This window comes from Nuphar pumila, chromosome 11 (assembly GCF_984573655.1).
Source record: "Nuphar pumila chromosome 11, dmNupPumi1.hap1.1, whole genome shotgun sequence".
NCBI classification, from domain to species: Eukaryota; Viridiplantae; Streptophyta; class Magnoliopsida; order Nymphaeales; family Nymphaeaceae; genus Nuphar; species Nuphar pumila.
Window position 1 is genome coordinate 9,731,863 of NC_143259.1, and position 17,860 is coordinate 9,749,722.

The 17,860-nt window shown below is 38.3% G+C and overlaps 2 protein-coding genes across 2 annotated transcripts; one reads left to right on the forward strand and one right to left on the reverse strand.

The window, feature by feature from the left end:
* Positions 1-371: 371 nt before the first annotated feature.
* On the forward strand, positions 372-14,324 carry LOC149821888 (peroxisome biogenesis protein 12-like). The gene is made up of 10 exons (XM_089980876.1): positions 372-789; positions 942-1,047; positions 1,494-1,639; positions 2,327-2,576; positions 4,190-4,299; positions 5,591-5,665; positions 6,795-6,881; positions 13,409-13,495; positions 13,789-13,926; positions 14,187-14,324. The coding sequence occupies exons 1-10, from the start codon at positions 682-684 to the stop codon at positions 14,256-14,258; spliced, it is 1,179 nt and encodes a 392-aa protein (XP_089837002.1). The 5' UTR covers positions 372-681; the 3' UTR covers positions 14,259-14,324.
* A 1,182-nt stretch (positions 14,325-15,506) lies between these two features.
* On the reverse strand, positions 15,507-17,176 carry LOC149821889 (protein PROTON GRADIENT REGULATION 5, chloroplastic-like). Its single transcript, XM_089981230.1, has 2 exons — positions 16,804-17,176; positions 15,507-15,766 (listed from the first exon to the last, which is right to left on the reverse strand). Exons 1-2 carry the CDS (start codon positions 17,059-17,061, stop codon positions 15,662-15,664), a joined length of 363 nt encoding a protein of 120 aa, XP_089837356.1. The 5' UTR covers positions 17,062-17,176; the 3' UTR covers positions 15,507-15,661.
* Between the last annotated feature and the right edge of the window lie 684 nt (positions 17,177-17,860).

Genomic DNA, 17,860 nt, shown 5'->3' on the forward strand with positions numbered 1-17,860 from the left:
ACATAAAAACACATAAGCATTAAGATTACATAATAAACTAAAAAATATTAGTTAAAGAGTTTTAACATCAAGAGTCCTAACTCTTTTGAGTTTTAAGGGATTTAACCAAGAGACATGTCTAATCCAATCCTTTTCAGGTTTATAAAATGATTCTAACGTTTATAAAATGACTCGTTAGAATCAAACAAAAATACAAAATTCATTCATAAAGAATCGAACAAGTATCGGGTCTTACCTGGAGACCCGTTGATACCCGGGACCAATGCCATAATACTTCAAATTATAATGCTCGTATCGTGTCAATTGAAAACTTTAGAACAACCATAGTCTCTCGTGTCCTTAAATTGTGTTCATGTGATGGATGTTTGGATAGAGGAGCGTAAAGAGAACGCAAACGCCCGCCCGCGTCTTTTCTTTCTTCCCCGCCACCGCTTCCTTCCCTTCCCCTTCGTTATCTCTTCTCTACTTCTCTCGCTCAGAGTCCCACAAGCAGCACTCTGCAAGAAAGGCAGAAATCGAACGATCTTCCTTCTCCCAAGAGTCGGACGAAGTGCCGTATCGCGTCCGACCCGAACCCCCTGAAATCGCCGAAGCACCACCGTCCCTGGCTCTTCTGGCTTTTCTCGAGCCAATAACGGGCTCGAATTAGCGCACCCACATTCTTTACAGGAGCAGAAAAAGATGCTGTTCCAGGTAGGGGGCCAGGGGACTCGGCCCACCTTCTTCGAGATGGTCGCCACCCAGCAGCTCCCCTCCAGCCTCAGGGCAGCCCTGGCTTACTCCGTCGGGGTATTCGCCCCCGCCCTTACTCCTCCTCCCCCTCCCCCTCCCCCCCCCCATTCGAAAAATTAGGGTTTTGGGTTTCTTTCTGTTGGCTTGCAAAGTGTTTTTTTTGTGGTTTTTTCTTGCGGTTGTGATTTGGAAGGCGATCGGATGCGTAGGTGCTGGCTCAGAGGCAGCCGTTCTTGCATAAGGTGTTGGATTACGAGGACGAGTGCTTCGCCTTGTTGATGCTGGTTCTTGATGCCCACAGTTTGCGCACCGCAGGTGATCCTTCTTCCTGCTCCTCCTCTCTCTATCTTTTCTTGTACGTATCCGGAGTTTCGTCATCGATTCCGATTGAATTTCAGCAATCCCGAGTGTTTCAGCGGGCGATAGTGGTGAAAGTTATATGGAGTCATGGAAGGAAGGGTTCGTTTTAGTTTGAATTTTGCGCTTTGAGCTTTCGTTGGGTTCTTGGGTTTTTGGTAAAATTGGTGGCATTGTTGCGCTCTGGGCTTTCGTTGGGTTCTTGGTTTTTTGGTTAATTGGTGGCATTTGTTGAGCTTTGTTTTGGTTTTTTTTTTTTTTGTGAATTTTGTATATTGTCATCCGTGATTCAACAAAAAACACAGAAAGAATCGGAAGCGATATAATACGTACTTTGAATTCTAACTAATGATGCTGTAATTGAAATTTATGACACGCTCGTTCGTGTTTTGACGAATTTGCAGATGCTTCTTTTGCTGAGTCATTGTATGGTTTGCGAAGGAAGGCTGTCAAGATCACGGCGATGAAGGGAAAAGATGTTTCACGTGTTGGTTCGAGGGATCATTCCGGACTTGAAAAGCACCAGAAGGTTCTTTCGCTTGCGTTTCTGGTATGGACGGCAGTTGCACGTCACTCTGTTTTCTCTTTTATGGTGTCTAGGAGAATATGTCATCATCTTTTTCCTTCATGACTCTGTGCTGTAGAATTTGAATGTTTTCGAATATTATTTGGAGAGCTGCTTTGTTGTCTCAGTTTTGCAGACGCAAATTTTGGAGACATAGCATAATATATTTAGAATGTTCTCCTCTACTACGTTAGGGTGCTTGCCAATGTAGGTATGAAATATGCTATATCATATAACAGTAGAGTAGTATTATAGTATACCATAGCAAACTGAGGAGTTCTTGTAGGCCTTATGCCTTGTTGTTGTCTAAGGCTTTCGATTGAATGGTTTTTCAACACTCTCATCTTAGGCATTGGATATTTGACAACAAAACGTGTGTGCCTACAATCTTCTTGTTGCTAGATTCTTCATTAAATTATGTTTCAGGCTTCTAGATTGTCTTTTGGCACGCCACAGGATTGGCTGCTTTGTTAAACTATGGTGCTTCTCTTTCTGTCTAACTGGGAGCTATGAATTGGTGCACCAACATTCTTGTTTCTTTGCACTATATAAGATTATTCACTTCTTAGGTTTGGAATGTAAAAGGATCATTTATTACCACTGTATATGTTCCTGAGACTTCTGAGTTCTGAGAAAGGTAAACATGGGTACTGACTGTGCATCTGATTGTAGGTTCTTTTGCCATACCTGAAGTCAAAGTTGCACTTGGTGTATACAAGACAAAGGGATGCGACACTTCAAGCCACATTATGGGGGCATGGAGATGCAGGTATGGATGATACTGATCATCTCCTACAAGGAGAACAGTTGCATCTTCAAACTGAAGATGCAGATGCAGAATCTCCACGTTTGATGCGTACTGTGAACAGGACAAAAAGAATTTTGGCTGCTTTATATCCCTGGTTACATGCAATCAATGAAGGTTTGGATGTGGATGTGGATGATACTACTGCATTAATACTTTTGATTTTTGCTCCGAAATGGTATTGATGCCACTAAGCATATGCGGATTTTTTTTCTCTCCTGTAGTTGCGTGCCAAAAGTAGTGAAGCAAACCATGATAACAGTATTCAAACTAAAGTATTAATTTACATTACATGTGCTGTGAAAATAGCTTCCTTATGGAGACCTAATGAAGGAATTGTTCTTTGAATAGATATTATCAATCCAAAAAAAAAACTAGCATAAAAAAGTTTTCTTTCTCATTTTCTTTCTCCATTCACAGATTTTGTTTGGCTTAAATAATTGAAGGTATGACACCTGGACTCTAAAACTCTAAATACATTTTGTTACAGCTTGCATTTATTGATTCTTTCATGTGCTTGAGTCAATTATGGAGACTACTATTTCTTTATGAGATATGATTCTTAATCTGTTGATGGTATGCTGTTCTCCTCATCACTAAATGGGATGCTAATAGCTTGATATATTAGTGGCACAACTTTTTGTCCAAGGGGGGCATGAGACATGAATGTAAGATAGAGCATGCAAATTTACTAACTAGAAGAAGTACGGAGTCGGAACTCACATTCATGTAAAACATGATTGGGAAAGAAGTGTGGACACATAGATATCTTACAAAAGATTGGTTCCTTATACCAGAATCTTGAATAAACCAAAGGGGTGATTAATTTGTACAGGAAATCCAAGATGGTCTGAGGTCCTTAGTCATGCATTGATGGAACTAAAGCACTAAACTGTAACCACACTCTGATCTGATGTTTTTATATTGATCTCCCTGGAATCGACAGGCATGGAGTTCATTAAATGCAAACGAAATCTGCACCATTTGGGAGATGTTAAATATTGGATGAGACAACAAGAACAAAGGAAACCTTGACACATTGTATGAGACAACAAGAACAAACAAAAGAAACCTTGGCACATATTGGATGAGACAAGAACAAACAAAGGAAACCTTGACACATTACGGGCTAATTATAGTATATGAGAGGATAATGTAATAGAGATAGCATTTAAATAAATGCTTGAAAAATAGGTTCTGTCTATACCAGGGATAGACCATAGCAATAAACTGGAGAGGAAGAAAATAGCTTGATAAAGGTGGCGTGTATTAGAGTTTTTCACTGAACTGTCCTTTGTGCCTGTGCATGCATACTTGGACAGGACTCAGGGGGCATGTTCATGTGCATGCGTATGGCAGTTTCCCTTTTAGAGTTGCTTGGACTCGTCAAATTCAAATTGAGTTATTCCGTTGACTGCATATGATTTGATAGATCTTTGCAGTTTATCCTAGATGGATTTGATCTGGGGACATCAATGTCAAACATCACATGGCTAAAGTAGCTTATCTGGATCATGAGCATCAACAGGATAAATTGGAACTGGGTTTTCTCAATCATTATTTTGTCATATGTGCAGCAAAAGTTTCAGATATGCCTTACTGTTATACCATGACATTTATACTGATTGAGTTCCTGGCTGCTTGATATATGTCCATATTCATCTCTATAGCTTTTAAACTGGAACAGCCTTACTCATGCTTCCTGCTGAAACAAAATGTTGATCTTCCAGGCTTCTCATTTGCTTATCAAATATTATATCTGTTGGATGCTACTGGCTTCTACACTCCTGCACTGCACGTACTTGGCGTTCAAGTGTGTCGGGCAACAGGCCAGGAGCTGGTATGCAAATTCGGCTGTTAATAATTTCTTTTACATGCTATCCTTTGTCATTGTGTTTACTCGATCAGAGATTTCATGTGTGAATTCCACATATGTTTACCTGGTATTGGACTTGGTAAACAGCCTTGTTTGAAGTTTTAAATTTTTTTATATCAGCACCTATATATATGCATGCTAGTTTCTTACATTTCCCTTTGGGAAGAAGTTTTGTTGTTATTTGTAAAGAACATTTTCTTTTCATCTCTCATATTAATTTTTTTACATGTATAGTTTAATAGTTGCGATACTTGCATGCAAGGTTGTAAGTATTGTATCATTACCTGTATCGGTCGGGTCCAAAGTAAAACTGTATAGTATCGTAAACGTATTGTAACTTTTTAATAAAAAATTTCAAAAAAATAAAAAAAAAATCAGAAAAAATCACATCACAAGAAACAATGATGAATTGCACAAAATATAACCATAAAATCACATATGAAGCATTTATGTCTCCATGAGCTGCTATGAATGGCATGCATATCTCATAAGAAAAATGTAAATTGTGAAATAATAAACAATAACACTAAACTAACAAGTCATAAGATCCATAACAGTGCATGTTTACTTAAAAATTTTACATAACCATTTTTTTTTATGTTCAAACAAAAATGAAGACCTCTTCTTCTTCTTGCAAGAAATCAAGCCCCAAATCACTCTCAAGTTCTTTAGAAGTGAACACAAACTCACCTTAAGGAGTCTTCTTATATATTAAAAAAAGAAAAAAAATGAATTGAAACCAACATAGAGTGCACTAATTGCGTATCGTAAGATACACCCTGTATCGGGCTGTATCGTACAATACACCCGATACAGGTAAGATACACACCCGTATCTCGATACAGGTGTGTATCGTATCGATTACGCCCAAAGTAACGATACGTATCTACCGTATCGTACGATACTTACGGCAATGCTTGCATGCATCTAAGTTTTGTTACATACAACTCAATGAATTCACTTTGGAAAATCTGATGACCTTAGGTTGATCCAAAGTTTCCTCATGCCTTATGTTTGAGATTATTTATCTTATTGCACGTTCCGATTGTCTTTGCATTCCTTTGTGTTATTTTATTTCTTTTAGTTGTCTTCATTATGTTTATCATTCAAAGTAATGTTCATGTTAACATGACTGATAAGTTCCCTAAGAAATGATAAAGCATTTCTAGTATGATTAGTTCCTTTGAAAGAAGAAAAAAGTCTGGAGTTGCATCTGATAATCTTACAAATCATGATGAAATTGTAATCAAGGTAGATGGATTCATCTTCAAAAATTGCAAGAAGCAGGAGTCGTGAGTATGAGAGGCTTCATGGGCCTGCTTGGTTGAAGGTATGTATTTATGCTTCTTCTATTATAGTAGCCAATGAAACTCCAGTCTTACCATTTTTTTTATTCAATTCAGTTCATGCAAGCGCCTACTGCTTACTGTTTAGAATACACTTGCTGTAGTAAGATTTAACAAAAACCATTTGAAAGCATTATGAAATTGGAAAAAGAGAATCAAATAGATACACATCAAATCATATATAGTCAATATTATGAATTTTGAAGGAAGGCATTAGAAAAGAAGCATATGCTGGTACTTTGCAAGCAACTGAACAAGCTTTAGCCTAATAAATATGATTTAAGTCATGCACCACTTTTTATGAAAAAACATGCATAGTCAATCAGATACAAATAAGAGACACTATTTTCTGTTGCAAATTGTTAGAGCCAATCTGTATTCATCACATGTGGTACCCTTAGGAGATGGGGCAGCACGTAAATGTATAAGAAAATGCAGTGGAGTTTCCTAATTTTAATTGATATCTAGGCATTGGGATTAAGCATCCAGTGTTGTACAAAACTGTTAACTATGTTTCAACTTGTTTCATTTGTTTGATCAGGTCCTTGAGTTCAATATTTAGACATTTTATTTTGCCATTTATGGACCTTGTCTTTGCCCATACTTTTTGAGCTCCATTTATCAAAAAACTAATGTCAAAATCAATTATCTGGAGTCTCATCAGATTCATTCGGATGACTATGTGAAAGATGTAATTTGTTTTATTGATCAGCATATAAAAAAGAATACAAGAATGGAAGTTGCCATAATATCTGCATAAGATTGTAAGAGACCAAAAAAGGATGAGGAGAGACAGTAAGGGAGACTAAAAAAAGCATAAGGCTACAAAAATTTCTGTGTACGACCTTTTGGAAATTGATTTTCTTTCTCATGCCATTCCAAGGTATTTCCATTGTTTCTCCACAGCACCATTGGTTGATCTCCACTGCACGTGCATACGCTTAACAAGTGGTTGGGCACCCAGCACTTGCAAAAGCATCACTGTTGCATGTGATCTTTGGGTCCACCAAATAAGAGTTTATGATGTCTATTGCTTCTGCAAATATATGCTATTTTTATTCACATGGATGATGATCAGTTTCTGATTAGCATCTCTTTTTGTCAAACATACAGGCTATTCAGAGAATAGTGCTCACCTCTATATATGCTGCTCTGGATTATGCACAGACTGGTCTAATAGCTGCCGTGTTCTTTTTCAAAGTGAGTGCATTTCAGCTTTCTTTACAACTTATGTTATAGATTTAGTTGTTGTTATTATTATTATTATTACATTTTTAACTATTTGTAAAACAAGTTTCCAAACTCAAGAAATGGTGTTCCTCGTTGATGTGTGAGATTGATCATGTTTTTTGGGTATATCATCTTCTTTTTGCATTTGGTAAGAGTGTCCCTATCAACAATTGCAATGCACATTTCCTCTGCTTATATGTTACTATATTCTGGCTAAATTTGAGCAGTATTTTAATTTTTTAGTGACATATCGCTGACCCAGAATGATTTTCTTTTTTGGTTCATATCGCCGACCCCAATTGTTTTGGGATGAAGGCGTAGTTGTTGTAGTGACATATCGCTGAATAGCATCCAGTTTAGCCATTATTAGTTGTACTGCTTTTTATGTTTATTACAGATGATGGTAATTCTTCTGAAAAGCAAGTTAACAGAGAATGCTCCATTATTCTTCTGAAATGCAAATTAATAGGGAATGCTTCACTGTTTACACATTGGGAGACAAGAATATGCTTAAAAGATTGAGCTACATAGAGGACTCACATGAAGCAAGAACTTGTTTGCATTATTCATAGTGAACTGGCAGCAGCTGTAAGAGAGAGAGAGTCATGGTTTATGTTTCTATAGATGGTATACTAAATAATTAAAGTATATATGAAGAAACACAAACTCCGCCTGTGTATAACTGTTTAGTTATACACTGCCGGTCCCAAGCCCGGATAAAGGAGGAGGGTTGCGGTAGGCCAGTGACAGCCAACACAAAAACTTAGTCATACCCTATGAATATGAACCAATATGAGAATTTCGTTGGGGCGTTCCCTACTGAGCGACGCGCTGTACTCTATAGGCCCGGAGGCAGTGATAAATGGGCAAGGGTTGCTAGGTCGTCGCTCGGAAGCGACGCGTCACACCGGTGCCCGGGTGTGGTGTCAAATAGGCAAGGGTTCCCTCACTTTGTTGGACGGGTGGGGGTAAAGAAGTTAATCCAAGACCATAAAATTAGGTTAGCCACTCAGAACATAGGGTCTTTAACTGGTAAGTTGGTAGAGTTAGTAGATGTTATGTGTAGAAGAAAGATTGATATTTTATGTCTACAAGAGACCAAATGGGTAGGTGAGAAGGCAAAAGTGATAGAACCTCGGGGATATAAGATTTGGTATATAGGAATAAATAGAAATAGGAATGGAGTAGGGATTGTTATGAGTCGTGAGTTTATAGATAATGTAGTTGAGGTTCGTAGGAAGGGTGATAAGATTTTACTTATTAAATTAGTATTAGGTACGTATATTATTAATGTTATTAGTGTTTATGCACCTCAAGTAGGTTTAGATGATTCTATTAAGCGTCAATTTTGGGAAGATTTAGATGGAGTAGTACAAGAGATATCTTATGGTGAAAAGCTTTTCATCGGCGGTGACCTTAATGGACATGTAGGCATTAGTAGGGATGGATTTGAGAGTATCCATGGAGGCTATGGTATAGGAGAAAGAAACAAAAGTGGAGAAAGGATTTTAGATTTTGGTTTGCCCTATGATATGATCTTAGTAAACACTTAGTTTAGGAAGAGGGAGTCTCACCTAGTAACATTTAAAAGTGGGGTTAATACGAGTCAGATAGATTTTTTTCCTAATTAGAAAGAGAGATATGAGTTGTTGCATCAATTGTAAGGTTATACCGAGAGAAAGTGTAGCTACACAACATAGAGTCTTAATTTTAGATCTTAGAATTAGACAATGCCGCAAAAGGGATAGACATAGGATAGATCCTAGAATTAAGTGGTGGGCACTGAAAGGAGCTAAACAAAGAATGTTTGTAGAGCAGGTAGTTAAGGAAGTTGATTGGTGTCTCGAGGAGGATTCAGACTCAATGTGGAATAAGATAGCGGGTGGCATGAGAAAGGTGGCTAAGGAGGTATTGGGTGAGTCTAAAGGCGGTGCACCGCTAGGTAAGGATACATCATGGTGGAACGAGGATGTCAAATTAGCTATTAAGGTTAAAAGAGAGTGTTATAAAAATCTAAGTAAGGGTCGTGATAATGAGAATTTGGAGAAGTATATGATAGCAAAGAAGGAAGCTAAAAAAGTAGTTCGAAACGCGAGGAATAAGGTATATAAGGAGGTTTATGACAAGTTGGATACCAAAGAGGGCGAGAAAGATATTTATAGGCTTGCAAAGATGAGAGATAGGAAATCGAGGGATTTGGGTATGATTAAATGTATCAAAGATGAAACACAAAGGGTTTTAGTTAAAGATGAAGAGATTAAGGAGAGATGAAAAGATTATTGTGATAAGCTATTTAATGGAAGTCATGCTCAGGATCTTGGAGACTTGTCCATTCCTTTTCATGAGATGAATCGTGACTTCATGCGCAAGATTCAAAAGAAAGAAATTGCAGAGGCTTTGAAGAAAATGAAATCAAGAAGGGTAGTTGGCCCAGATGGTATACCTATCGAGGCTTGGAAATGCTTGGGAGAGAAAGGTTTAAAATGGTTGACAAATCTTTTTAACAAGATTTGGCGGACAAATAAGATGCCTAATGAGTGGAGGAAGAGTACTTTGGTGCCTCTATATAAGAATAAGGGTGATATACAAGATTGCATAAACTATCGTGGTATAAAACTCATGAGTCATACTATGAAACTTTGAGAGAGGGTGATTGAGTCTAGGTTGAGGAATGTTGTCATGATATGGGAGAATCAATTTGGTTTTATGCCTAGAAGATCAACTATGGAAGCTATACATCTTCTTAGACAACTTATTGAGAGAAATAGAGAGAGGAACAAAGATTTGCATATGGTTTTTATTGATTTGAAGAATGCATACGATAGAGTACCTAGGGACGTTCTCTGGTGGACAATGATGAATAAAGGTGTTTCTCTCAAGTACATTAGTATAATTAAGGATATGTATGAAGGAGTAGGTTCTAATGTCTGCACTTGTGGAGGGGTGACATCCATTTTTCCTATAACGGTTGGGTTACATCAAGGATCTGCTTTAAGTCTTTTCCTATTTGCTATAGTGATGGATGAGCTTACGAGATCAATTCAAGAAAATGTACCGTGGTGTATGTTGTTTGCTGATGATGTTGTTTTGATTGATGAGTCTAGAGTTGGGGTTAATGCTAAGTTAGAATTATGGAGACAGACATTGGAAGCAAGAGGTTTTAAGTTGAGTAAGAGTAAGACAAAATATATGGAATGTCGGTTTAGTAAGCAACGAAGTAGTGATGGGAGTGTAGTGAAGCTTGGTGAGTAAGAAATACCAGTGGATGATTGTTTTAAATATTTGAGATCTAACATTCAAAAGTATGGAGAAATTGATGGAGATGTAAATCATAGGATAAAGGTTGGGTGGATGAAATGGAAAAGTGCAACTGGAGTGTTGTGCGATCGTAGAATGCCATTGCGGTTGAAGGGAAAGTTTTATAGGACGACTATTAGGCCCGCTTTACTATATGGTACGGAATGTTGGGCTGCCAAGAGACATCATATTCAAAAAATGAGTGTAGCTGAGATGCGTATGCTTAGATGGATGTGTGGAAATACAATAAAAGATAAGATTTGGAACGAGGAGATACGTAAGAAGGTAGGCGTTGCACCCATTGAAAATAAGATGAGAGAGAATCGTTTGCGGTGGTTTGGACATATTTGGCGAAGGCCTAATGATGCTCCAGTTAGAAGGATGGGAAATGGAAAAATATATTAGTTAAAAGAGGTCGGGGTAGGCCTAGGAAGACTTGGATGAAGATGATAGGAAAGGATATGGATGCTTTGAACCTCACCGAGGACATGGCATTGGATAGGAATGATTGGAGGAGAAGGATTCATGTGGAAGACCCAGGATGATTTTCTTTGTTGGTTCATATCGCCGACCCCAATTGTTTTGGGATGAAGGCGTAGTTGTTGTTGTTGTTGTATATATGAAGAAACACAAGAGTGGAACTGTGGAATCTTGAAACAAAAAATTGAAACTACAAGGACGACCTAGTATGAACTTCTAGGAGTCACATGAGAAAATCACATATATATGGGGTTCAAGTGATAGAGCAAACACAAAATGATATAGCTAATATGGATGACTTTAAATATGGCAAAGCAATTTTTAGCAGTGTTGTCTGTATCGCACGATACACTATGATACATATCGTTGCTTTTTAGAAAAACGATTCTGTATCTATATAGTACGATACGAGCCTCTATCGTATAATACAAGGCACATTGCATGATACAGTGTTGGCGCACTTTAAAAAGGCCAAAAAGTAATTTCACATTTTTGGGTTTTAAACACCTCTTGAGGGTCGACTCCCCCATTTGTGTAGAGGCCATTAGAGAGGTATCCACACACCTTAGGAGCTGTGAGAGCGATTTAGAGGTCGATTCGTGCCCAAGGGAGAGGGCTTTTGCAATTCATCAAGAGTGCATTTTCACCATTTTTTTCACTTAAGGAAGTTGGTTAATATAAAAAACCCTATTCTTTGCTTCTTATTGAGTTTTTTTTGGGTGAAGATGGCATCAAATGATCCCACATGACAATGGGGTACTCGAATAATGAGTGAAAACCGATTAAAAATTGAGTGCAACTATTGCCATATTATTTTTTTGAGTGGTATCTCTCGATTGAAGCATCATTGAGTCAGAACATGTTGGAATGTTGCCCCTTTCATGTCAAAAAATTTGTTGGATGTCGTGAAATGGCAATGCCAACAATTAATAACTGGTCTGAGAGAAAAAAATCAAGAAAACAAGATGAGTGGGGTATCCACAGCCTTGGGAGGATGAAGATGAGCTCCCTATTTCTGATCCTACGGCCTCCTAGCATAGCATTAGAAGTAAAAAGTTTTGCAGTGAAGGAGAAATGTATGGCTGATGCTAGTAGTAGTAGTCCCGCAGATACAAAAATAAGATGGAGAGAAAGAGGAGTAGGAGGGAGTTCTTCGAGAGGAGGTAGAGCTAGAGGTTCTATTAAGAGTTTTGTCCCTTTTACGACTGCCCCTGCGACACAACCCGACATTCGTACTGCTATGACTACTCAACATTTAGTCAAGTATGCAAATGCCACGGTTGGAAGATAGTTCTATGATGTCTGCATTCCTTTCAATGGAGCAAATTCTTTTCATTTTCAGGTAATAGCAGATGCCATAAGCAGTATCGGGCCTAAATATGATTCTGGCATATTCTTAATTGCAGGATATTAATATTTTGCATTGTTCTTGTGGGATAGTTGATGATTGATGATGTCTTATGTAGCTCATGGAGACATAAATGCTTCATATGTGATTTTATAGTTACATTTTGTGCATTTCATCATTTTTTCATGTGTTATGATTTTTTAGAATTTTTGCTATTTTTTCTGATTTATTTAAAATTTATGATTTTTACGATATGATACGATACATATCTTATTTTGGGCTCAATCACTACGGGTTACGATACGATACTTACAACCTTGATTTTTAGATTCCATCATAAACAAGTTGGTGAGGTTAAAAATATTGCAAACAGGATTTGTGTGATGCATAAAGTAGATGCCTGACATCAGTGTATTAATTGATAAACTGGTAAAGCTTTGGTTTACAAGGCATTTCCATGATAGTTATCAATGCATTATTTTGATCAGCAGAGTAATTGGGTTACAGGACATACAAGAATTTAAGTTTTTAACAACAACAACTACGCCTTCATCCCAAAACAATTGGGGTCGGCGATATGAACCAAAAAAGAAAATCATTCTGGGTCTTCCACATGAATCCTTCTCCTCCAATCATTTCTATCCAATGCCATGTCCTCGGTGAGGTTCAAAGCATTCATATCCTTTCCTATCATCTCCATCCAAGTCTTCCTAGGCCTACCCCGACCTCTTTTAACTAATATATTTTCCCATTTCTCCATCCTTCTAATTGGAGCATCATTAGGCCTTCTCCGAATATATCCAAACCACCGTAAACGATTCTCTCTCATCTTATTTTCAATGGGTGCAACACCTACCTTCTTACGTATCTCCTTGTTCTGAATCTTATCTTTTATTGTATTTCCACACATCCATCTAAGCATACACATCTCAGCTACACTCATTTTTTGAACATGATGTCTCATTTTTTGAATTTAAGTTTTTAACGCTGATTTTTTTTTTAAATTCTTCTTTCCATGTTTTGCGTAACTTTAAGTGTTCAAGTAATAGAGGAGTCTAGCTAAGTGAGGCTGTGTATCTTTCAGATGGACGTGAGTAACCTAATGTTTTTCATTGTTATATTGATCCTTGCTAGGCCTAACTCATTAGATTTTAACTCTTAAGTTCTGGTATCAAGTGTATCCTTTTATCCACAAGTTTTCCACTTCCCTAACAAACGTAATTAATAATTATTTAATTCCATTTGACACTTTCATTTGGTAAATTTGTGTGCACTTATTGTTCTGTGGCTCTTTTCTTCATATCTTGCTTTGTCTTTGACATTTTGTTTACATACATGGTGTGTGTGTTGATTCACATATTGAATTTTACAGATGATGGAATGGTGGTACCAATCTGCTGAAGAAAGAATGTCAGCTCCAACTGTCTACCCTCCGCCTCCACCACCGCCACCACCAAAGGTGAAGTCCATTTTGCATTTACATTAAGTGATTGGCATGGAACTGCCATTTTGATTCTTTGAGCATCTTTTAATAATTACCCTTGACTTTAAATAATAGTTTGAATAATTATTTTGTTTATATTGTTATTTTGGGGTTTATATATTTCAAAAGCCACAACAATGTTTTTTACACATGGTTATTGCGCTGGAACTCCTCCAGAATTAGCTGAATACAATTCATACTCATTTAATCTGTGATTATTATAATGACTTCATAAGCACACTACTGTATAACTCTACAAGCACTTGCAGGTAGCTGAAGGGGGGGTTTCACTGCCGCCAGATAGGTCTCTCTGTCCTTTGTGCACACAGAAGCGTGCAAACCCATCAGTAGTTCCAGTCTCGGGGTTTGTTTTCTGTTATGCCTGCATATTTAAGTACGTTTCACAGGTGAGCACTTCATTGTCTGTTTAGGTTAGAAGCAATCCATCCGATGTTTGTTGAATTAGACACTGTTTTTGATAATACTCCTAAGTTTTGTCAAATTGCTAATCAACTTAGAATGTTTGGCCAAGCCCATCAATGATTGAAAAACACTAGCCTGACTTAGGTTGAGATGCATGATGCACAAGTTGGTTTAGACTTACTGAAATAAAATCGATGCTCTGATGGTTGTGGATGTCCCTTACTTTTGTCCTGTTTGGCTGCAGTATAAGCGATGCCCAGTTACTTTGATGCCTGTACGTATTGATCAGATACGGAGGCTCTTTCATGACACATAGGAACTTGGATAGAAGGCAGAAATTAAAGCTGGATGCAGATTCTTGGAACAACTCTTTTCTGCTTGGGCCCGCCGACGACAAAAATAAAATTCAAACATGCGTTTTCAACTTGTGGGGCCTGCCAACAAAGGTTCTTCCAATATTTCCTTGATTTTTTTGTCAGGATAAATGTAAAGTGATATGTCTGTTTTAGTTTGATGGTTGATATGGTATATAGGTTGCTGTAACAATGGCAATGGTTTCACATACATGGAAAACAAGTTAAAAAGATCTTGTGACCCCGTTTTCGGTGAGGGTTCCTTCGTCATAAAAAGAAAGTTAAAAAAGATCTCATATTCATTAATTGTTTCCCATGTATGAGATCATAAGAAAATTTTCATTTCTCATCTTGTTCAAGTGCATTAATTTGATTTCATGTTGGTTAAACTTCATTCATACTCCAAGGGATCAGGTTTGGCATGGGGTCAACACCAATTCCGATTGAGTCAAATGCTGAATCTCATCCTAATTTTAAGAGTGTCTGAGATTCAGTTATTGGTGCAAAGTCTTAAAATCTCTGGCCTGATCTGGGGGTTGGTTGGATTGGACGGGTCAACAGTACATGAATTTCAGATCCTTGGTTCTCAAATCTGATTAATGCTGTATTTTAGTTCCTAGGTTTTAGGATCTACTGCCTCATAAAAACAGCCCCCTTAGGATCTTCCAATCTTAATGTGAGAATGATTGTGAGGATGATTAAGTACACCGTGAATTTGGGCAAGCTGACACAAAGGACCAAGAGAACAATTTTATGCCTTGGGAGGTTTTTGCCTTTCTTGAGTAAGGACTTTTAGGTTGGTAACTTTGACAGGTGGGTGGGCTTAAGGTCTTCAAGTTGAAAGACTTTTTGACAGTTTGATATTCAGGGTGCATGCATATCCCATTCTGCAAGGCTGAAGCCAACTTGTACTCATGGACTTTTACATTGCAAACACTGAAACATGGCCGTGATCAACGTGGCATTTCTCGACCTGTAAGTTCAAATTAAAATGGTAGGTCCTCACTCAGAAAATAATTTGCAAACTCTGGTGCATAGACAGTGGCTATGTTTGTTTTGGTTGGTGTAGTGGGCACGGACATTTGATGGGCTTTAAGTTCTCAGGTGATTGTTGTGGACCAACCATGCAGAACTCCACTCCAGAGTTTTGTTCATACATATTGCACAAGTTGGATTCCAGTCGCACAAGTGTTGCATTAATTTTACCTTTTGAGATTCAGCAATCTTTATGATTCCATTTTTTTAGTTATTTCAAGAATTAAACCCATTTAATGATTATTAATAATCATGAAAAGATCATTTACATCTCGCATTAGTATCCCTAAAATTACACTAAAAAAGGGGAATAAACTATAAACAACTCATTTTAAGCAAGGAATCCAAGTCTTTCTCCATTCTTCTTTGCCAGTCGAATCAATCCCTGTCTCTGTTTACCATTAGCACCAATCGATTTACAAGACTCCGTAATCACCTAGTCATACCAATAGCATCACTACGTTAGTACATTGTGTAAAACACAAAAACAAAAATTACAAATTAGAAAAAAAGATGCAGGAGCAGAATAAAAAAAAAACAATTTTTTTGTTTTCAAGAAAATGACAAAGCAAAGAAATGAATTCCCAACCTCTTCTATCCAAGTCAAGCCTAATACAAGCTTGGTTAATTTACCAGCCTTACTTCGGGTGATTCACGACACACCAAATTATTCTGGGATAGATGACCCGATCAACTCGGTTTAATGACCCCGTGGTTTTAGGGTCTGTTGGTCATGAGAAAACTTTTGGTTGTAGGCTCATGGGTTTTATTGGTGAAAGCCTACTCTATGGCTGGCTGAGTTCACATCCATCCTGGTCATGGCTGATCAGAACAGAGTTTTTCCTTTGCTCAGCAAGGAAAAATGAAAAAAAAGGTTGGCTCGGTACTACCTATACTGGGTTCGGACATGGTCAACTTTTTATTTTTATTCGGAGAAACGCCTCAAGTGCAGAGACCTAGTCGCACTAGCTCAGACTGCCGTACTTACGGTCTCTGTTCATGTCAGTGTAAAACTCCAGGGCTTATCCCTTGACCCTAGGGGGTCGCCAAGCTTCGCCTGACACCAGGGGGTGACGCCCATGGGATTTGAAGCTAGACTGCTCGTCAAATGGTCTAGGCTCCATCCCACTACGCCAAACCCCTGGGGTCTATCAAATCAAATTCTACAAGTTCAATAATTACACCCGAAGACAGCCAAATCATGATAAATTTAGTAAATCAATGTCATTAATGAAAATAATTAGCAAATTCCTTTACTAAACCATAATCAATATATGAATTCCTTTGCAAAACCGTAATCGACATAGTGAATTATGATGAGTAACTGGGTGATTTATGCACGTTAGCGGTAGGGGCTCCAAGTGAGAGGATTGAACCAGTATTTGCCAATTCAATTTGAAAGTTGGTCTCTATCAGAGAGAGAGAGAGAGAGAGAGAGAGAGAGAGATCAGTTAATTGGGTTTATATACATACCTGAGAGTGCAAGGCGATAGCTTTGCCCCTGAGTTGGTTGAAACGCTTCTTGCCGATTATGTTCCTGGTCAGCACCACCAGGGGTGCGAACAACCCCTTACCTTCGTTCACGTTCTTCATGACCGGGCTGGACCGACTGGGTCTGGTTGCCCGGACCGAGGTCGGGACCAACCTCACCAACTTGGTGCACTCCTCACCTGCTAGGGAGGAACCCCAACTTCCATGGAAGGAGGAAGTCAGGCTAATGGAGGTAGCCATCTCTCTCTCTCTAGAATAGTTGAAGGAGATGACTCTTTTTTGAGAGGTTTAATGCCTTTGGTTGCTGTGCGTTTAGAGAGTGAAAGTTAGGGAAGGAAGGCCACAAGATTTGTGGTTTGGATTATGGCTCGGGATCTCGAGTGATAACATGGACACTCGTGAAGGTTTACATGGACCGTGATTGGTGGTCCTTGGGATGTTGGGGCCCATTTTTGAACGCGGAATTTTTGGAGCCAGGTGTTCAGTTCTGGACAAGTTCATGAATTCTCACGCAGTTCATGAACTTGGGACGCTTCAAGATGTGACTCCCGAGAGGGTTCAGAAACAAGACAAGCTGCTCATGGCTCTGCTTAGTAAGAGCCTATATTTCAGCTTGTAAAGTAGACCAGCGGCAGCCAGGAATAACATATATTCTATCGATTTTGAGGCAGCTATCCTTACGTAGTTATCTGCTATTCAGTCTGCTGTAAAAGCTTTCTTTTTCGATTTGCTCTTCAAGGTGAGCAGTACGGGTTCAAGTCATGGCCCGAAGTTTATATGTCTCATATGAAGAGAATGAAAACTTTCTTAGACCTATTATAGATAAAGAGATTTGTCACGCAGTGTTGATTCAGATGGTAATAAAGCACCTGGCCCAGATGGTTTTCCTTGGTGTTTTTATCAAAACTTTTGGGATATTATTGAAGCTGATGTTCTGTTCCTCATATTCGAGATCCTGTAGTTTATCGCCAACAGCCTCCAGATTTGTCTGACTGACCCTCTTGTGAAGAAGTAGCCTTAATTTCCTCAGTTCTGTTGT

What these genes read in the sequence shown, in the direction of transcription:
- LOC149821888 (XM_089980876.1), top strand. Translation starts at nt 682, where the DNA reads ATGCTGTTCCAGGTAGGGGGCCAGGGGACTCGGCCCACCTTCTTCGAG. An exon ending in CCCTGGCTTACTCCGTCGGG is followed by an intron (nt 790 to 941) that starts GTATTCGCCCCC and finishes TCGGATGCGTAG; the next exon opens with GTGCTGGCTCAGAGGCAGCC. An exon ending in CTGCCGTGTTCTTTTTCAAA is followed by an intron (nt 6,882 to 13,408) that starts GTGAGTGCATTT and finishes TGAATTTTACAG; the next exon opens with ATGATGGAATGGTGGTACCA.
- LOC149821889 (XM_089981230.1), bottom strand. Translation starts at nt 17,061, where the DNA reads ATGGCTACCTCCATTAGCCTGACTTCCTCCTTCCATGGAAGTTGGGGT. An exon ending in CTATCGCCTTGCACTCTCAG is followed by an intron (nt 15,767 to 16,803) that starts GTATGTATATAA and finishes TGGTATGACTAG; the next exon opens with GTGATTACGGAGTCTTGTAA.